This window comes from Schistocerca cancellata, chromosome 2 (genome assembly GCF_023864275.1).
Source record: "Schistocerca cancellata isolate TAMUIC-IGC-003103 chromosome 2, iqSchCanc2.1, whole genome shotgun sequence".
Classification (NCBI taxonomy): Eukaryota; Metazoa; Arthropoda; class Insecta; order Orthoptera; family Acrididae; genus Schistocerca; species Schistocerca cancellata.
The window spans coordinates 1,100,349,646-1,100,365,767 of record NC_064627.1 but is presented as its reverse complement, the minus strand read 5'-3'; the positions used below and the strand labels follow the sequence as shown (position 1 = coordinate 1,100,365,767).

General features: G+C 46.1%; 1 protein-coding gene across 1 annotated transcript in view; it reads left to right on the top strand.

Annotated features, from left to right (window-relative positions):
- The window catches only part of LOC126161254 (reversion-inducing cysteine-rich protein with Kazal motifs-like), a 480,526-nt gene extending 466,715 nt beyond the window's left edge, over positions 1–13,811 (top strand). Inside the window, exon 17 of the mRNA XM_049916994.1 lies at positions 13,392–13,811. Within this exon, the coding sequence (XP_049772951.1) occupies positions 13,392–13,811 (420 nt within the window). The remainder of the gene's footprint in view (positions 1–13,391) is intronic.
- The last annotated feature ends 2,311 nt before the right edge of the window (positions 13,812–16,122 follow it).

Here is a 16,122-nt window from a genome sequence, read left to right as displayed (position 1 = left end):
GTAATCTGTCTACCGAGAAAATGTCACAAAATAGCGCTGAGTTCATAGTGTACAGAGCTGTTGCCAGGTGAAAGTGGCTGATAAGCTTTTGTTGTATCGTAATTTATAGTTATAGATATTGGTATTTTGTGTGTGGTAACGTGAAGTTGAACTTGTTACTAGAGACACAGTTAAGCTCGAATTTAGTTTTTTAAGTAATAACGCAGTTCTTGGAAAGTGATCAGCAATGGAAACGTTAATCAGAAATGCCACATTAAACTGCATACTGCAACGCTCATGGCGAGAAAACAGTCTGTTCTGTTAAATTTCAGAAAACTGTCCTGTTAACAATGAAGTAAACAGTCTGACTGAGAGAAAAATCTGAAATATAAATAACTACAAAAATTCACTGTCTGAACAGTATGTCACTGTTGAAATATTAATTGTATGACATGTAAATTATAAATGGCCTATCTGTTTATACAGTGAATAAATGCTGTGCTGCTGCTATCTCCAAACTACTGTGGCTGCTTATGCTATGCTAGCTAAGAAATAAAAATTCAAAATACTAGCGACGCGATGTGCAATGCATGCTTTAAACTATAGAGGCATCCACAAAATTTCTGTGCTAATAAATCTCATTACCGCAATTACGATTGTCAATAAAATTTATGTTACTGAGAAACTCGGGAAAGCAAAATTATATATGTGAAACTTGAAATCAAGAGGCGAATGCTGAAATGAATGAACAATAAAGTAACTGTATTAACAAAACTTTAAACCACTAATACAAAATATTTCAACACTTGAAATATTAAAAATTCACTTTAATAACGGAAAATCCTCTTTACTTTCTTACAAACAAATATGACATCAACCTTTGAAAAAAAAAATCAGTGAATCACACATTTTCACATTATCATAAAAAAACTCAAATTCTAAATCACTGACCAAATTAATTACTACACTTTGATGTCTCAGAAAATGCATTACTACAGTACCTTTTGAAGTCCTCTGACTGAATTTACAAAATATCTGTCCATAAACGAAGAAAATTATTTCTGGCACACGTTATAACCTAAAAGATCTTACTCCATCACAAGATACAACACTCCTCCTCTATCTCTCTCTCTCTCTCTCTCTCTCTCCCTCCCTCCCTCCCTCCAAGATTGCACTCCATCACGAGAAAAGGTTCTACTAACAGTCTCTCGCAGCGCAACCTCCTTGGCAGACGCTATTGAAGCTCTATTTTTCCGCGTGACAGTCAAAATATTAACAAAATTACAATTTTCTGTATTAAACAAAACCCTTATAGTATTACCAACTCAACGGTGTTCGCTAGCTCAACAAATGAATAAATGGCAGCAGCAGGTCCCGAAGAGATTGTAAGGGTCAAGAGGCCCAATACTTGGAAGGATGATGACGATGATGACAATGATGACGATGATGATGATAATGATAATGATGATGACAAACGTTCTTCAGATTTAGTTGAAACGAAGTTTATTTGAAAGCACAACAGCACAAATCTTTTTAATTCGTATACTGGTATTTCTACATAACACGCATCCTAACAATATCTAGACACGACCACGCTCATGTTAACAGTTACATTTATTCCACTTTCACACTGAACTTTACTACTGCTGTATTGGTTCTCGAATCAATATTTCGCAATACAGTTGTACGGGGTAGCTTTTCATAACTGTTCATACAATAATACACTCCAGGAAATGGAAAAAAGAACACATTGACACCGGTGTGTCAGACCCACCATACTTGCTCCGGACACTGCGAGAGGGCTGTACAATCAATGATCACACGCACGGCACAGCGGACACACCAGGAACCGCGGTGTTGGCCGTCGAATGGCGCTAGCTGCGCAGCATTTGTGCACCGCCGCCGTCAGTGTCAGCCAGTTTGCCGTGGCATACGGAGCTCCATCGCAGTCTTTAACACTGGTAGCATGCCGCGACAGCGTGGACGTGAACCGTAGTGCAATTGACGGACTTTGAGCGAGGGCGTATAGTGGGCATGCGGGAGGCCGGGTGGACGTACCGCCGAATTGCTCAACACGTGGGGCGTGAGGTCTCCACAGTACATCGATGTTGTCGCCAGTGGTCGGCGGAAGGTGCACGTGCCAGTCGACCTGGGACCGGACCGCAGCGACGCACGGATGCACGCCAAAACCGTAGGATCCTACGCAGTGCCGTAGGGGACCGCACCGCCACTTCCCAGCAAATTAGGGACACTGTTGCTCCTGGGGTATCGGCGAGGACCATTCGCAACCGTCTCCATGAAGCTGGGCTACGGTCTCGCACACCGTTAGGCCGTCTTCCGCTCACGCCCCAACATCGTGCAGCCCGCCTCCAGTGGTGTCGCGACAGGCGTGAATGGAGGGACGAATGGAGACGTGTCGTCTTCAGCGATGAGATTCGCTTCTGCCTTGGTGCCAATGATGGTCGTATGCGTGTTTGGCGCCGTGCAGGTGAGCGCCACAATCAGGACTGCATACGACCGAGGCACACAGGGCCAACACCCGGCATCATGGTGTGGGGAGCGATCTCCTACACTGGCCGTACACCACTGGTGATCGTCGAGGGGACACTGAATAGTGCACGGTACATCCAAACCGTCATCGAACCCATCGTTCTACCATTCCTAGACCGGCAAGTGAACTTGCTGTTCCAACAGGACAATGCACGTCCGCATGTATCCCGTGCCACCCAACGTGCTCTAGAAGGTGTAAGTCAACTACCCTGGCCAGCAAGATCTCCGGATCTGTCCCCCATTGAGCATGTTTGGGACTGGATGAAGCGTCGTCTCACGCGGTCTGCACGTCCAGCACGAACGCTGGTCCAACTGAGGCGCCAGGTGGAAATGGCATGGCAAGCCGTTCCACAGGACTACATCCAGCATCTCTACGATCGTCTCCATTGGAGAATAGCAGCCTGCATTGCTGCGAAAGGTGGATATACACTGTACTAGTGCCGACATTGTGCATGCTCTGTTGCCTGTGTCTATGTGCCTGTGGTTCTGTCAGTGTGATCATGTGATGTATCTGACCCCAGGAATGTGTCAATAAAGTTTCCCCTTCCTGGGACAATGAATTCACGGTGTTCTTATTTCAATTTCCAGGAGTGAATTATCCACCGCTGGAAGCCACGGAGAGAATGCCGATACTGTTTCGTCCATTGATTTCATATCTATTTACGTACACCTTGTAACACACCCGGTAGTACTAATGGGTGGGGGACCCTTTAAACTGACTTCTCGTTTCTTGACCTTGCGCCCTGTCCACACCACGTACCTGGCAATCCCGCGGCGGTCGGACAGTTCTGCTCCACACTGCTACTGGCTTGCCTGAAGTTATCTATCGAATTATGCAAGCGGGTTTAGGGGAGCCATTCAACGTTAAAACACAACACTGTCCGACGTCTGGTATGAACATCTATATTCTGAGACGATGTGGATACCACAGGTTGAACTGTTTAAACTGTAAATCGTAAATGTTTATTCCAATTAACACTCTTGATGGTTAACATTCCAAAAAGATCATTCGGACGAGCGTACGCATAACCGACACGACGCAGGTGATTGTTGATGATCAGGAACTCGAATGATCGAACGAAAGTTCTTACGCTCGTCACACATACAGATATCTGGTAATAGTCCTCCTTGTCACTAGTAATGATATAACACTGTTCGTACAGCTAATTGTTCAGTTCTCAGTTGTACGAGCGTGCGCGTAACCGTAGCGGCGCGGCTGATTGTTGATAATGAGGAAACGCGATGATCGAACGCATGTCTTCACGCTCGCTACAAGACACTGGCACTTGACTGCACTCTTTTATGGTAACTAATTTCTACTGATTCACATCAGTTTATTCTGAGAAGCCGAACACGGCGCGGATGATTGATACTGAGCGACACGCAACGAGAGATACACAAATACGTTATCGGCGGCACTGCTCATTTTTAATTACATCTTGACGCACTTTCCTCTGAATTACTTCCATATTTAATCACTTTACTGTAATAGCACTTGTAGCAACACTCCAACCTGAATACTAACAATGCTTCTTACATGCAGAGCTACACACTACACAACATAACAGTTCCGTGTCCCGCGCTCGACTCTCTAGACGCGGCTGCCCGCAAAGATACTCTACAATTCAACCAGCGATATGACAGTACACTTACAACCTTCCACGAAAAAAAAAAAAAAACGAATCACTGCTCACTATACCAACCGACATAATACTTTCAGAACTCATAATTGGCGGGTGACCGCTAGCGCTTGGACATTACTGAATGTACACTCCTGGAAATGGAAAAAAGAACACATTGACACCGGTGTGTCAGACCCACCATACGTGCTCCGGACACTGCGAGAGGGTTGTACAAGCAATGATCACACGCACGGCACAGCGGACACACCAGGAACCGCGGTGTTGGCCGTCGAATGGCGCTAGCTGCGCAGCATTTGTGCACCGCCGCCGTCAGTGTCAGCCAGTTTGCCGTGGCATATGGAGCTCCATCTCAGTCTTTAACACTGGTAGCATGCCGCGACAGCGTGGACGTGAACCGTATGTGCAGTTGACGGACTTTGAGCGAGGGCGTATAGTGGGCATGCGGGAGGCCGGGTGGACGTACCGCCGAATTGCTCAACACGTGGGGCGTGAGGTCTCCACAGTACATCGATGTTGTCGCCAGTGGTCGGCGGAAGGTGCACGTGCCCGTCGACCTGGGACCGGACCGCAGCGACGCACGGATGCACGCCAAGACCGTAGGATCCTACGCAGTGCCGTAGGGGACCGCACCGCCACTTCCCAGCAAATTAGGGACACTGTTGCTCCTGGGGTATCGGCGAGGACCATTCGCAACCGTCTCCATGAAGCTGGGCTACGGTCCCGCACACCGTTAGGCCGTCTTCCGCTCACGCCCCAACATCGTGCAGCCCGCCTCCAGTGGTGTCGCGACAGGCGTGAATGGAGGGACGATGGAGACGTGTCGTCTTCAGCGAAGAGAGTCGCTTCTGCCTTGGTGCCAATGATGGTCGTATGCGTGTTTGGCGCCGTGCAGGTGAGCGCCACAATCAGGACTGCATACGACCGAGGCACACAGGGCCAACACCCGGCATCATGGTGTGGGGAGCGATCTCCTACACTGGCCGTACACCACTGGTGATCGTCGAGGGGACACTGAATAGTGCACGGTACATCCAAACCGTCATTGAACCCATCGTTCTACCATTCCTAGACCGGCAAGGGAACTTGCTGTTCCAGCAGGACAATGCACGTCCGCATGTATCCCGTGCCACCCAACGTGATCTAGAAGGTGTAAGTCAACTACCCTGGCCAGCAAGATCTCCGGATCTGTCCCCCATTGAGCATGTTTGGGACTGGATGAAGCGTCGTCTCACGCGGTCTGCACGTCCAGCACGAACGCTGGTCCAACTGAGGCGCCAGGTGGAAATGGCATGGCAAGCCGTTCCACAGGACTACATCCAACATCTCTACGATCGTCTCCATTGGAGAATAGCAGCCTGCATTGCTGCGAAAGGTGGATATACACTGTACTAGTGCCGACATTGTGCATGCTCTGTTGCCTGTGTCTATGTGCCTGTGGTTCTGTCAGTATGATCATGTGATGTATCTGACCCCAGGAATGTGTCAATAAAGTTTCCCCTTCCTGGGACAATGAATTCACGGTGTTCTTATTTCAATTTCCAGGAGTGTAACACAAGACAATGCCCCTGCCGGATGAAAGCACACTCATCTCCTAAGGTTCCAGAGAACTAGCGCTGCGTAAGCGGTACCATTTACTTCGTCTTACTGCTGTCAACAGTAGCATCGCTCATAGAAGTTACGCAGTGCTATCGAAAAGACCCCTCAAAAATGACTACATTGCTTCTCCGGTGCGCTTATGTATCAGAACAGCGTAGGAAGTGCTCTTGATAACTTTTAAGAGAGACTCCTGGTACGCAACTAAATATCGATTTAATATGAGCAGAGCCCAGATCTTACGTAATTACGTAATCTGCACCTTCATATACAGGAATGAGAAAAACTGAAATATGACGAATTACACTGAAAGGACTCTCATTTCAAAATTTTAAATTACATATTTGAGGTGCAATGCAATTCACACTACAGTAGGTAATTTTACATGTTTTAATATTATTGCGGAACTATTATAGAGTTTCGTATGTCCCATACAGTTTCGTTAAACAGCAAGTAAGGCAAAAAAAAAAATTAAGTTTTCTCAATGTGTTTCTCATACTGTCATCGATCGCGTTACACTCAAAGCTAAATTGTACAAGTTCGATGTAGACAACAATGACGCGTTTCAAACGCTTCACAGTCAGTTTCGTTTAAGTAAAACATGGCACCGGTTGCGTCTTCGTTGTTGTCAAAGCTGAAAACATGAATTTCCACTGAAAGAGCTTTAAACACTGATGGTAAAATGGTCATCTGCCACACTTCTGATAAACGTATAGGATGTACGATGGAACCTCCAACAGAACAACATTTACGAATCAACTTACATATTGGGAATTTCTTTACAGAAACAGGTTCTACTTACACAGCTGTAGCGACAGCCACCATCATCTAGTGTGTGTTGCGTTGTCCCAGGGAACATATCCTGGAACAAACTTCAGCTACCTGAATTTAAACATTTCATACAGAAATACGGCAACCCCAACATTACCGACAAGTCTACTCTGAAGAAGAGTTACGTGGATTCTTGTTATGTTGATATATTAGAAAAACTCAGGGCTGACATTGGCAAATCACATACTTAGGATTCAGCTGATGAGATGACGGATTCTGTAGAACGATTCATCGTTAATGTAATTATGGGCAAGATGGACTCTGAGGCTCCATCTACGCACTACTTAATTTATTGAAAATCCTTGGATGCAAAAAACATTTCAACGATTCGTTAATGATGGACTAAAGTTACTACAGCCAGATGGCGAAAAATAATTTTACTCACATACACAGATGGAGCTCAGTTTATTTTCAGAAGGCATGGAAATCGCTTACGTATTTTATACAAACTTACTCCATGTTACGTATACAGCTCAGTCAGCATTCAACAGTTCCAGTTTATCCAGTTCAGTTTCATACATCGAGAGTGACTTTATCTCCCTTCCCGACAGTATCAAGAAACTGGAGGCTTCACTTATGCCTCTCCAGGTGACTGTGGGAATATCAGAAGATGCATTTTGTAAGGTCATAGATGTATCAGGTGAATAGGGTTGTGTGGTTTCCAGGAAACTGCAATCTGTGCCGAATAAGTAAACTGGATACTCAAATCTTGTTATTTTGTCTCCCTTATCTTATGGTTAGATTTTACAAGCCACTAAGGATATTATTTCTAGCACAATTAATATGCACCTTTGAATTGTGATGTTGCGCGATCTTTTACCATTTATAAAAACACTAGTTTAGCGCCACCTGCTTCCCTCGAGTAAGTTATATGATCTTCACATTTTTTTTTCTTTTCCTTTAATGTAATTTTTATGTTGTTCACAAATTGCAACATCTTCTTAACTTTTCGCACTAATTAAGATCGTAGAAGCATGTCTTTTTCCGAATGTACTTCTGACCGAAAAACTGTTATGGTAACTAGACTCTAAGGTTTTTGTTAATCAGGCCTTTTTCGTTCTTGTGGCTATATTTTCATAGAAATATACATTCGCTAACACATATTTGTTTATATCTAACCGAGAAGTGAATTATCAATTTCACAGATTTACCGTTAAAAATTTTTGAATGTAACGAATTATTTTCTTAAAACTTTTCATCACCTATTTCACTACCTTTGGAGTTGAATTTCAAAAAACAGTGCAACACGTATTTTTTTCATTTCCAAGCGAGAAGTCAAACAACAACTTTCTAACATGTAGCTTTAAAAATGCTTCCACAGTGAGCGATTTCATAAAACATTTGACCCACTATTTCACCCCTTAAGTATTGAATTTCCAAAAACACAGGAATACCAATTCTCTTATATGTAATCCAGAAGTCAAATACCAGTTTAAATAGCTGTAGCTTTAATATGATTTAGTGGTTCTTTAATAATGGTTCATTTTTAAAAAATTTCACCCACTATTTCACCCGTATAGGGGTTAAATTTCCAAAAATGCTGAAACTCGGTTTTCATTATTTCTAACCCAGAAACCGAATACCAATTTTCGTAGGTTTAGCTTCAAACTTGACTTAATAGCGACATATTCTCAAAAATAATTCATTCCCTATTTCATCCCGTTGGGGGTGGAATTTCGAAAAATCCCTTCTTACACGGCGTCTACAGGATAAGATCAACATCCTCTCCAAATTTGAAGTTTGTACCCCTGGTGGTTTGGCTGGAAGATGATGAGTGTATCAGTCAGAACATTGCCTTTTGTATACAGAGTGTACATTAATAATACCAACAAATTGCAGGGACGGATTCCTGACTCTAACTGGAGAAGAAAGGTCCTATGAACATGAAATGGACGATGTGCACGAAACGACTACAGATCGTCCTCGCAAACAGTACAGAACTCCACTGCATTCATGTCACAAAAGATGTTCAAAATATTCTCCATCAGCTGATAGAAATAGAAGCTATTGTATGCAGAATTCATATAATGGTACATTGGATTGCACCTTGTTGGCGCGATCCACATGTCCAGAGCTTGTAGTAGAGTTTGTCTCACAAGGGAACATCCCCATCGCACCCCCCTCAGATTTAGTTATAAGTTGGCACAATGGATAGGCCTTGAAAAACTGAATACAGATCACTCGAGAAAACAGGAAGAAGTTGTGTGGAACTATGAAAAAATAAGCAAAATATACAAACTGGGTCGTCCATGCGTAAGATATGCAATATTAAGGGCAATATGACGCTAGGAGCGCCGTGGTCCCGTAGTTAGCGTGAACAGCTGTGGAACGAGAGGTCATTGGTTCAAATCTTCCCTCGACGTGGTTAGCGTGAACAGCTGCGGAATAAGAGGTCCTTGGTTCAAATCTGCCCTCCACTGAAAATTTTGCTTTCTTTATTTTCGCAAAGTTATGATCTGTCCGTTCGTTCATTGACGTCTCTGTTCACTGTAATAAGTTTAGTGTCTGTGTTTTGCGACCGCACCGCAAAACCGTGTGATTAGTTGACGAAAGGACGTGCCTCTCCAATGGGAACCGAAAACATTTGATCGCAAGGTCATAGGTCAACCGATTCCTCCACAGGAAAACACGTCTGATATTTTGTATACGACACTGGCGACAGCATGTGCGTCACATGATAGGAATATGTTGTCGACCCACCTAACTAGTACACTTGACGAATGGGTGAAAAGTTTCTTCTACCTTTCCCGATTTAGGTTTTCTTGTGGATGTAATAATCACTCCAAAAAAAGTGATGGAAACATAAGAGTTTTTCACATAAACTGAAAATAAAAAGTTAAAATTTTCGGTCGAGGGAAGATTTGAACCAATGACATCTCGTTCCACAGCTGTTTACGCTAACCACGGGACCACGGAGCTCCTCGCCTTACGTTGCCCTTAATATTGCCTATCTTTCGCATGGACGACCCAGTTTGTATATTTTGCTTATTTTTTCATAGTTCCACACAACTACTTCCTGTTTTCTCGATCGATCTGTGTTCAGTTTTTCAAGGCCTATCCACTGTGCCAACTTATAACTAAATCTGAGGGGGGTGCGATGGGGATGTTCCCCTGTCAGTATCCTGTGGAACCCGGTCCTCCAAATCTGGTGTACCCACAGTTCGCCGCCTCCCTCCATGTTGGTCTGTCTGAAAGGACAAATAATCACACAGTCGCCCAGAAAAAGGCTTGAAATATTGTGTGATGTGGTTGGTGTCCCTGAGGGTACTTGTTTTGGTACAGCCGTGGTGCTTCTATACCGTTTGCATCTGCTTGGCCCTATCATCTCGAGCTGCTGCCGACATGAATGTCGGACCACTCTGCTGGTTACACAGCCTGCAACACACAAGGAACACACGGCGCGCAGTGAGAGGAGGATCATTCTACAGTGGCAACGATGCACTTCCGGACACATGTTCATAGTGCATTTTTTCCTCCATTTCCAATCAGGAATCCGGTCGTGCAATATGAAAGTTTTACTATTGTTCACCTTATACGTATAGATACTTTCAGACAGAAGACTGTGCATGGCAACAGAATACTTGGAAAAATATATTAACCGGGCACCCGGTTCCTCTGTGACTTAAACGCTTTAACAGGAGACACATCTGCCTCATTCCTCTGTAGCGGAAGTAAACTGATTGAGAATTCACCCAACCGCAGCTGCTAGGACCCAGCGTCCTGCCTCGCCGGCCGGCTAAAGGGACGAAGGCATTGTGCGTGTTGCCAGCAGGCGGCTGACAGCCTCACGTCTACTGCAGATTAAGGCCTGTGTCGGCTGATCGTACGTTCCGGCACGCACAGAACATCTCTTCAGTAATACTCTTTATAAAATCCTTATCACACTGTGCCGTCACAGTGGCTGCAGATTCTGATAACCACGAAAGAAAACTTCAGACATGCTCCAAGCTCTCTATTCCAAGTTTATCCTGGGCCGAAAGAAATTAATTTATAAAACTGATGAGAACTTTTACATTTGTGATTAGAAAATTCTTCAACTTGAGATGCATAGATGCTCAGAAATCAGTTCCCAGAACAACTACCTCCAGCCGTAATAACGGCCTTGATACGCCTGGGCATTGAGTCAAACAGAGCTTGGATGGTGTGTACAGGTACAGCTGCCCATGTAGCTTCAACACGATACCACAGTTCATCAAGAGTAGTGACTGGCGTATTGTGACCAGCCAGTTGCTCGGCCACCATTGACCAGACGTTTTCAATTGGTGAGAGATCTGGAGAATGTGCTGGCCACGGCAGCAGTCGAACATTTTCTGTATCCAGAAAGGCTCGTACAGGACCTGCAACATGCGGCCGTGCATGATCCTGCTGAAATGTAGGGTTTCGCAGGGATCGAATGAAGGGTAGAGCCACGGGTCGTAACACATCTGTAATGTAGCGTCCACTGTTCAAAGTGCCGTCCATGCGAACAAGAGGTGACCGAGACGTGTAACCAATGGCACTCCATACCATCACGCCGGGTGATACGCCAGTGTGGTGCTGACGAATACACGCTTCCATTGTGCGTTCACCGCGATGTCGCCAAAGACTGATGCGACCATCATGATGCTGTAAACAGAACCTGGATTCATCCGAAAAAATGATGTTTTACCATTCGTGCACCCAGGTTCGTCGTTGAGTACACCATCGCAGGCGCTCCTGTCTGTGATGCAGCGTCAAGGGTAACCACAGCCGTGGTCTCAGAGCTGATAGTCCATGCTGCTGCAAACGTCGTCGAACTGTTCGTGCAGATGGTTGTCGTCTTGCAAACGTCCCCGTCTGTTGACTCAGCGATCGAGACGTGGCTGCACGAGCCGTTACAGCCATGCGGATAAGATGCCTGTCATTTCGACTGCTAGTGATACGAGGCCGATGGGATCCATCACGGCTTTTTCCGTATTACCCTCCTGAACCCACCGATTCCATATTCTGCTAACAGTCATTGGATCTCGACCAACGCGAGCAGCAGTGTCGCGGCACGACAATCCGGAATCGCGATATGCTACAATACAAGCTGTATGAAAGTCGGACGCATTTCTCCTCCTTACACGAGGCATCACAACAACGTTTCACCAGGCAACGCCGGTCAACTGCTGTTTGTGTATGAGAAATCGGTTGGAAACTTTCCTCATGTCAGCACGTTGTATGTGTCACCACGGGCGCCAACCTTGTATGAATGCTCTGGAAAGCTAATCATTTGCATATCGTAGCATCTTCTTCTTGTCGGCTAAATTTCGCGTCTGTAGTACGTCATCTTCGTGGTGTAGCAATTCTAATGACCAGTAGTGTATTTCATATACAGGCAATATACGAGGGCAGTTCAATAAGTAATGCAACACATATTTTTTCTGAAACAAGTGTTGTTTTATTCAGCATTGAAATACACCAGGTTATTCCTCAATCTTTTAGCTACACAACACTATTTTTCAACGTAATCTCCATTCAATGCTACGGCCTTACGCCACCTTGAAATGAGGGCCTGTATGCCTGCACGGTACCATTCCACTGGTCGATGTCGGAGCCAACGTCGTACTGCATCAATAACTTCTTCATCATCCGCGTAGTGCCTCCCACGGATTGCGTCCTTCATTGGGCCAAACATATGGAAATCCGACGGTGCGAGATCGGGGCTGTAGGGTGCATGAGGAAGAACAGTCCACTGAAGTTTTGTGAGCTCCTCTCGGGTGCGAAGACTTGTGTGAGGACTTGCGTTGTCATGATGAAGGAGAAGTTCGTTCAGATTTTTGTGCCTACGAACACGCTAAAGTCGTTTCTTCAATTTCTGAAGAGTAGCACAATACACTTCAGAGTTGATCGTTTGACCATGGGGAAGGACATCGAACAGAATAACCCCTTCAGCGTCCCAGAAGACTGTAACCATGACTTTACCGGCTGAGGGTATGGCTTTAAACTTTTTCTTGGTAGGGGAGTGGGTGTGGCGCCACTCCATTGATTGCCGTTTTGTTTCAGGTTCGAAGTGATGAACCCATGTTTCATCGCCTGTAACAATCTTTGACATGACGAGCAAGCAATTCCGCACAGATGGTTCTCCTTTGCTCTTTATGGTGTTCGGTTGGACAACGAGGGACCCAGCGGGAACAAACCTTTGAATGTCCCAACTGGTGAACAATTGTGACAGCACTACCAACAGAGATTTCAAGTTGAGCACTGAGTTGTCTGATGGTGATCCGTCGATCATCTCGAACGAGTGTGTTCGCACGCTCCGCCATTGCAGGAGTCACAGCTGTGCACGGCCGGCCCGCACGCGGGAGATCAGACAGTCTTGCTTGACCTTGCGGCGGTGATGACACACGCTTTGCCCAACGACTCACCGTGCTTTTGTCCACTGCCAGATCACCGTAGAGATTCTGCAAGCGCCTATGAATATCTGAGATGCCCTGGTTTTCCGCCAAAAGAAACTCGATCACTGCCCGTTGTTTGCAACGCACATCAGTTACAGACGCCATTTTAACAGCTCCGTACAGCGCTGCCACCGGTCGGAAGTCAATGAAACTATACGAGACGAAGCGGGAATGTTTGAAAATATTCCACAAGAAATTTCCGGTTTTTTCAACCAAAATTGGCCGAGAAAAAAAATGTGTTGCATTACTTATTGCACTGCCCTCGTAGTATAAAATCCGTGCTCTAATTATGAGAATGCTTTCTGTGTGCACTGAAGGACTGATACAACGAGTATGGGAAGGAGAGATATTGTAAAAGGACTACAGAAAGAAACGAGTGTCCTCCACTTGTGGCCAGGTGGAGCTATCGGTGCAGGCGGTGCGCGGCGACTCGCAGGCGCTGACGGTGCGGGCGGTGGTGGCGGCCCTGGAGCGCCTGGTGGCGGTGTCGGAGTGCGTGGTGCAGGGCTACGCCGGGGTGGGCCCGCAGCTGGTGGTGGTGGTGGCCGCGCGCACGCCGGGCCGCGCGCCGTCGCACCTGCAGCTGGAGGCGTGCGCCGCCGAGGCGCGCAAGCTGTCCGCGCTGGTGCGCGCGCGCAGCCCCAGACTCGCCGCGCAGCTGCCACTCAGTCTGCTGCTCGCCGCGGAGGACGTGACGGCCGCGCCGGAGACGTCCTGCGCGCCGAAGCCTGCCGGAGCCGGCGGCTGGCTCCTCGCCTTCACTGTCGCGCTCTTCCTCTCTGGAGGCTGCACCAGGCTACAGGCGTCAGTGGATTAACTGGGCCGCAGGAGAAGACGCCGAAGTATCGTTCCCGTTCTAGCGTGGGAGTACTCTGCATTTTACCCGGGAACCGAAAGTGTGAAATCTGTATTTGTACTCTTTGAAGCACCATAAGGCAGGGGCGGGCAGGAATCCTGCACGTGTGCGGTTCACTTGCACGCGTGCAGTTAACAGGTGTTCTGCGTGCACACAGGGGCAAGCTGGCCACCCGCTTATCTCCCCTCCCCACCATACCTTCTGTCCGCTCCTTCCTGTGCAATGCATTTTGTTTCCTGGCCTGCTTTATTGAATGAAGGAATTCGATTAGTAGGAGTGCTTGAAAGATATCGTGGTTTGAAAAAGTACCTATTACCTACGATACATTTTATTTAATTATCACAGGTGGAGTGGAACAAGATTTCTACATACAGACAAACGCAAACAGTTACTTAAATTTTGATCTCTGATGTTTGCTCTTAACGGACACTTACTAATTCAGCAAATGGTTTTCCAGCTCTCGCTATATTAAGCGCAATCTTATAACTGTATGTACCGCTGGGCTATTATTGTTGTCGTCCTGAAAAACTGAAAACAGTGGTCCATAAAATGTGAAATCAGTTAGATGAGAGACATGGGGAAAGGAAGTCGCAGATCTCTCGTGACAACAGCAACTACGACAGATTCATCTTGTATCGTCAGATCGCTCTTCTTAAGCTCAGTCAATTTCCCCATCCGCTCGGAATCCGACAATAAATTGTACTCGTCCTTCTGAAAATTGTTATAATGGCCTTCAATACCAAATTTCCGCTGACCAGCGAGAATACTGCCACATATTAAACATTTCGAATTTTCACATTTTTGCACAAAGAAAAAATGATTCTCCCATTACCTTTTAAAAGATAGCAAATCTCCACTTCTCCGTTTCCTTGTTTCACTCTGCATTTTCCGGTTTTTGAAATACAACGTTCACTACGTAGTGGTCGCTACGCATCAACGTCCGCAGCTTAGCCTGGCACTACACTGCCGCAACCTGCCGGCTGTCGCCACTGCCCCGGTCGACGCCTGCACGCTAGCAGCACACGTGCAGCGCTGTGCGCTCATGAGCCACGTGCAATGTTTGCCCGCCCCTGCCATAAGGTTTACTGTGGTGCGTGCAAAGTTTAGCTGTGTCTTCCCTCGTCCCTTCAATACCAAACTTCCGCTGACCAGCGAGAATACTGCCACATATTAAACATTTCGAATTTTCACATTTTTGCACAAAGAAAAAATGATTCTCCCATTACTTTTTAAAAGATAGCAAATCTCCACTTCTCCGTTTCCTTGTTTCACTCTGCATTTTCCGGTTTTTGAAATACAACGTTCACTACGTAGTGGTCGCTACGCATCAACGTCCGCAGCTTAGCCTGGCACTACACTGCCGCAACCTGCAGGCTGTCGCCACTGCCCCATTCGACGATTGCACGCGAGCAGCACACGTGCAGCGCTGTGCGCTCATGAGCCGCGTGCAACGTTTGCCCGCCCCTGCCATAAGGTTTACTGTGGTGCGTGCAAAGTTTAGCTGTGTCTTCCCTCGTCACTCCTTATGAAAAGGTGTGTTAGAGACATGATTTCTCGACTTCTTCACAGTCCTGGGTGGCTTCTGATGGAATACCAATCAGCAGTATCGTTACGCCGCTGGATAATATGCGGAATACTAATTTTATTCACAGTCGACTGGTTTTCGAGCTCTGGCAACAAAAAAGAGTCACAGGGACTTAGAGGCAGCAGAAATTCATTGCTGGAGAGAACCACGTGCCAGGATTATTTGCTGTGGGGTAGCATCCAAGTACATGCAATTCCCAGTCACAAGTGCATTGAAAAGTATACTCAGGATTTAAGGGAGAGAAGGGGTAGCTCATATAAGTTCTGCAATAAATGGCGAAACAGCATTGAGGTTTTTAGACACGTGACTCTGGCTTCCACTTGCTAGTAGTCCATATCCTTCACATGTTGTGGGTTTATTCGGCCGATACTCAATTTATGTATCTGACATTCTCGTGGAGCAGGATGCGATCTCGGTTTGCAAGGATGTTTGCCTTGTTGAGTGTGAGGCGACAGTCTCCCACTGAGTACGCCCCCGCACGCCCAACACCCTCTTCCTGATTCTGTCAAGGAATTTTACTGGCAAATTATCTCGGAGGTGAATCTGCTGTAGTCGAACAATCGACTCGCAAATGAGCGTCGATTTGATTTTGCTTTTGTTCCATCTCGCTTTCTCGCAATGGGGAGAGTTCAGAAGGTTCTAATTCCGATTTTGTCATTTTATCTTAGCATCATATTCCAGAATACA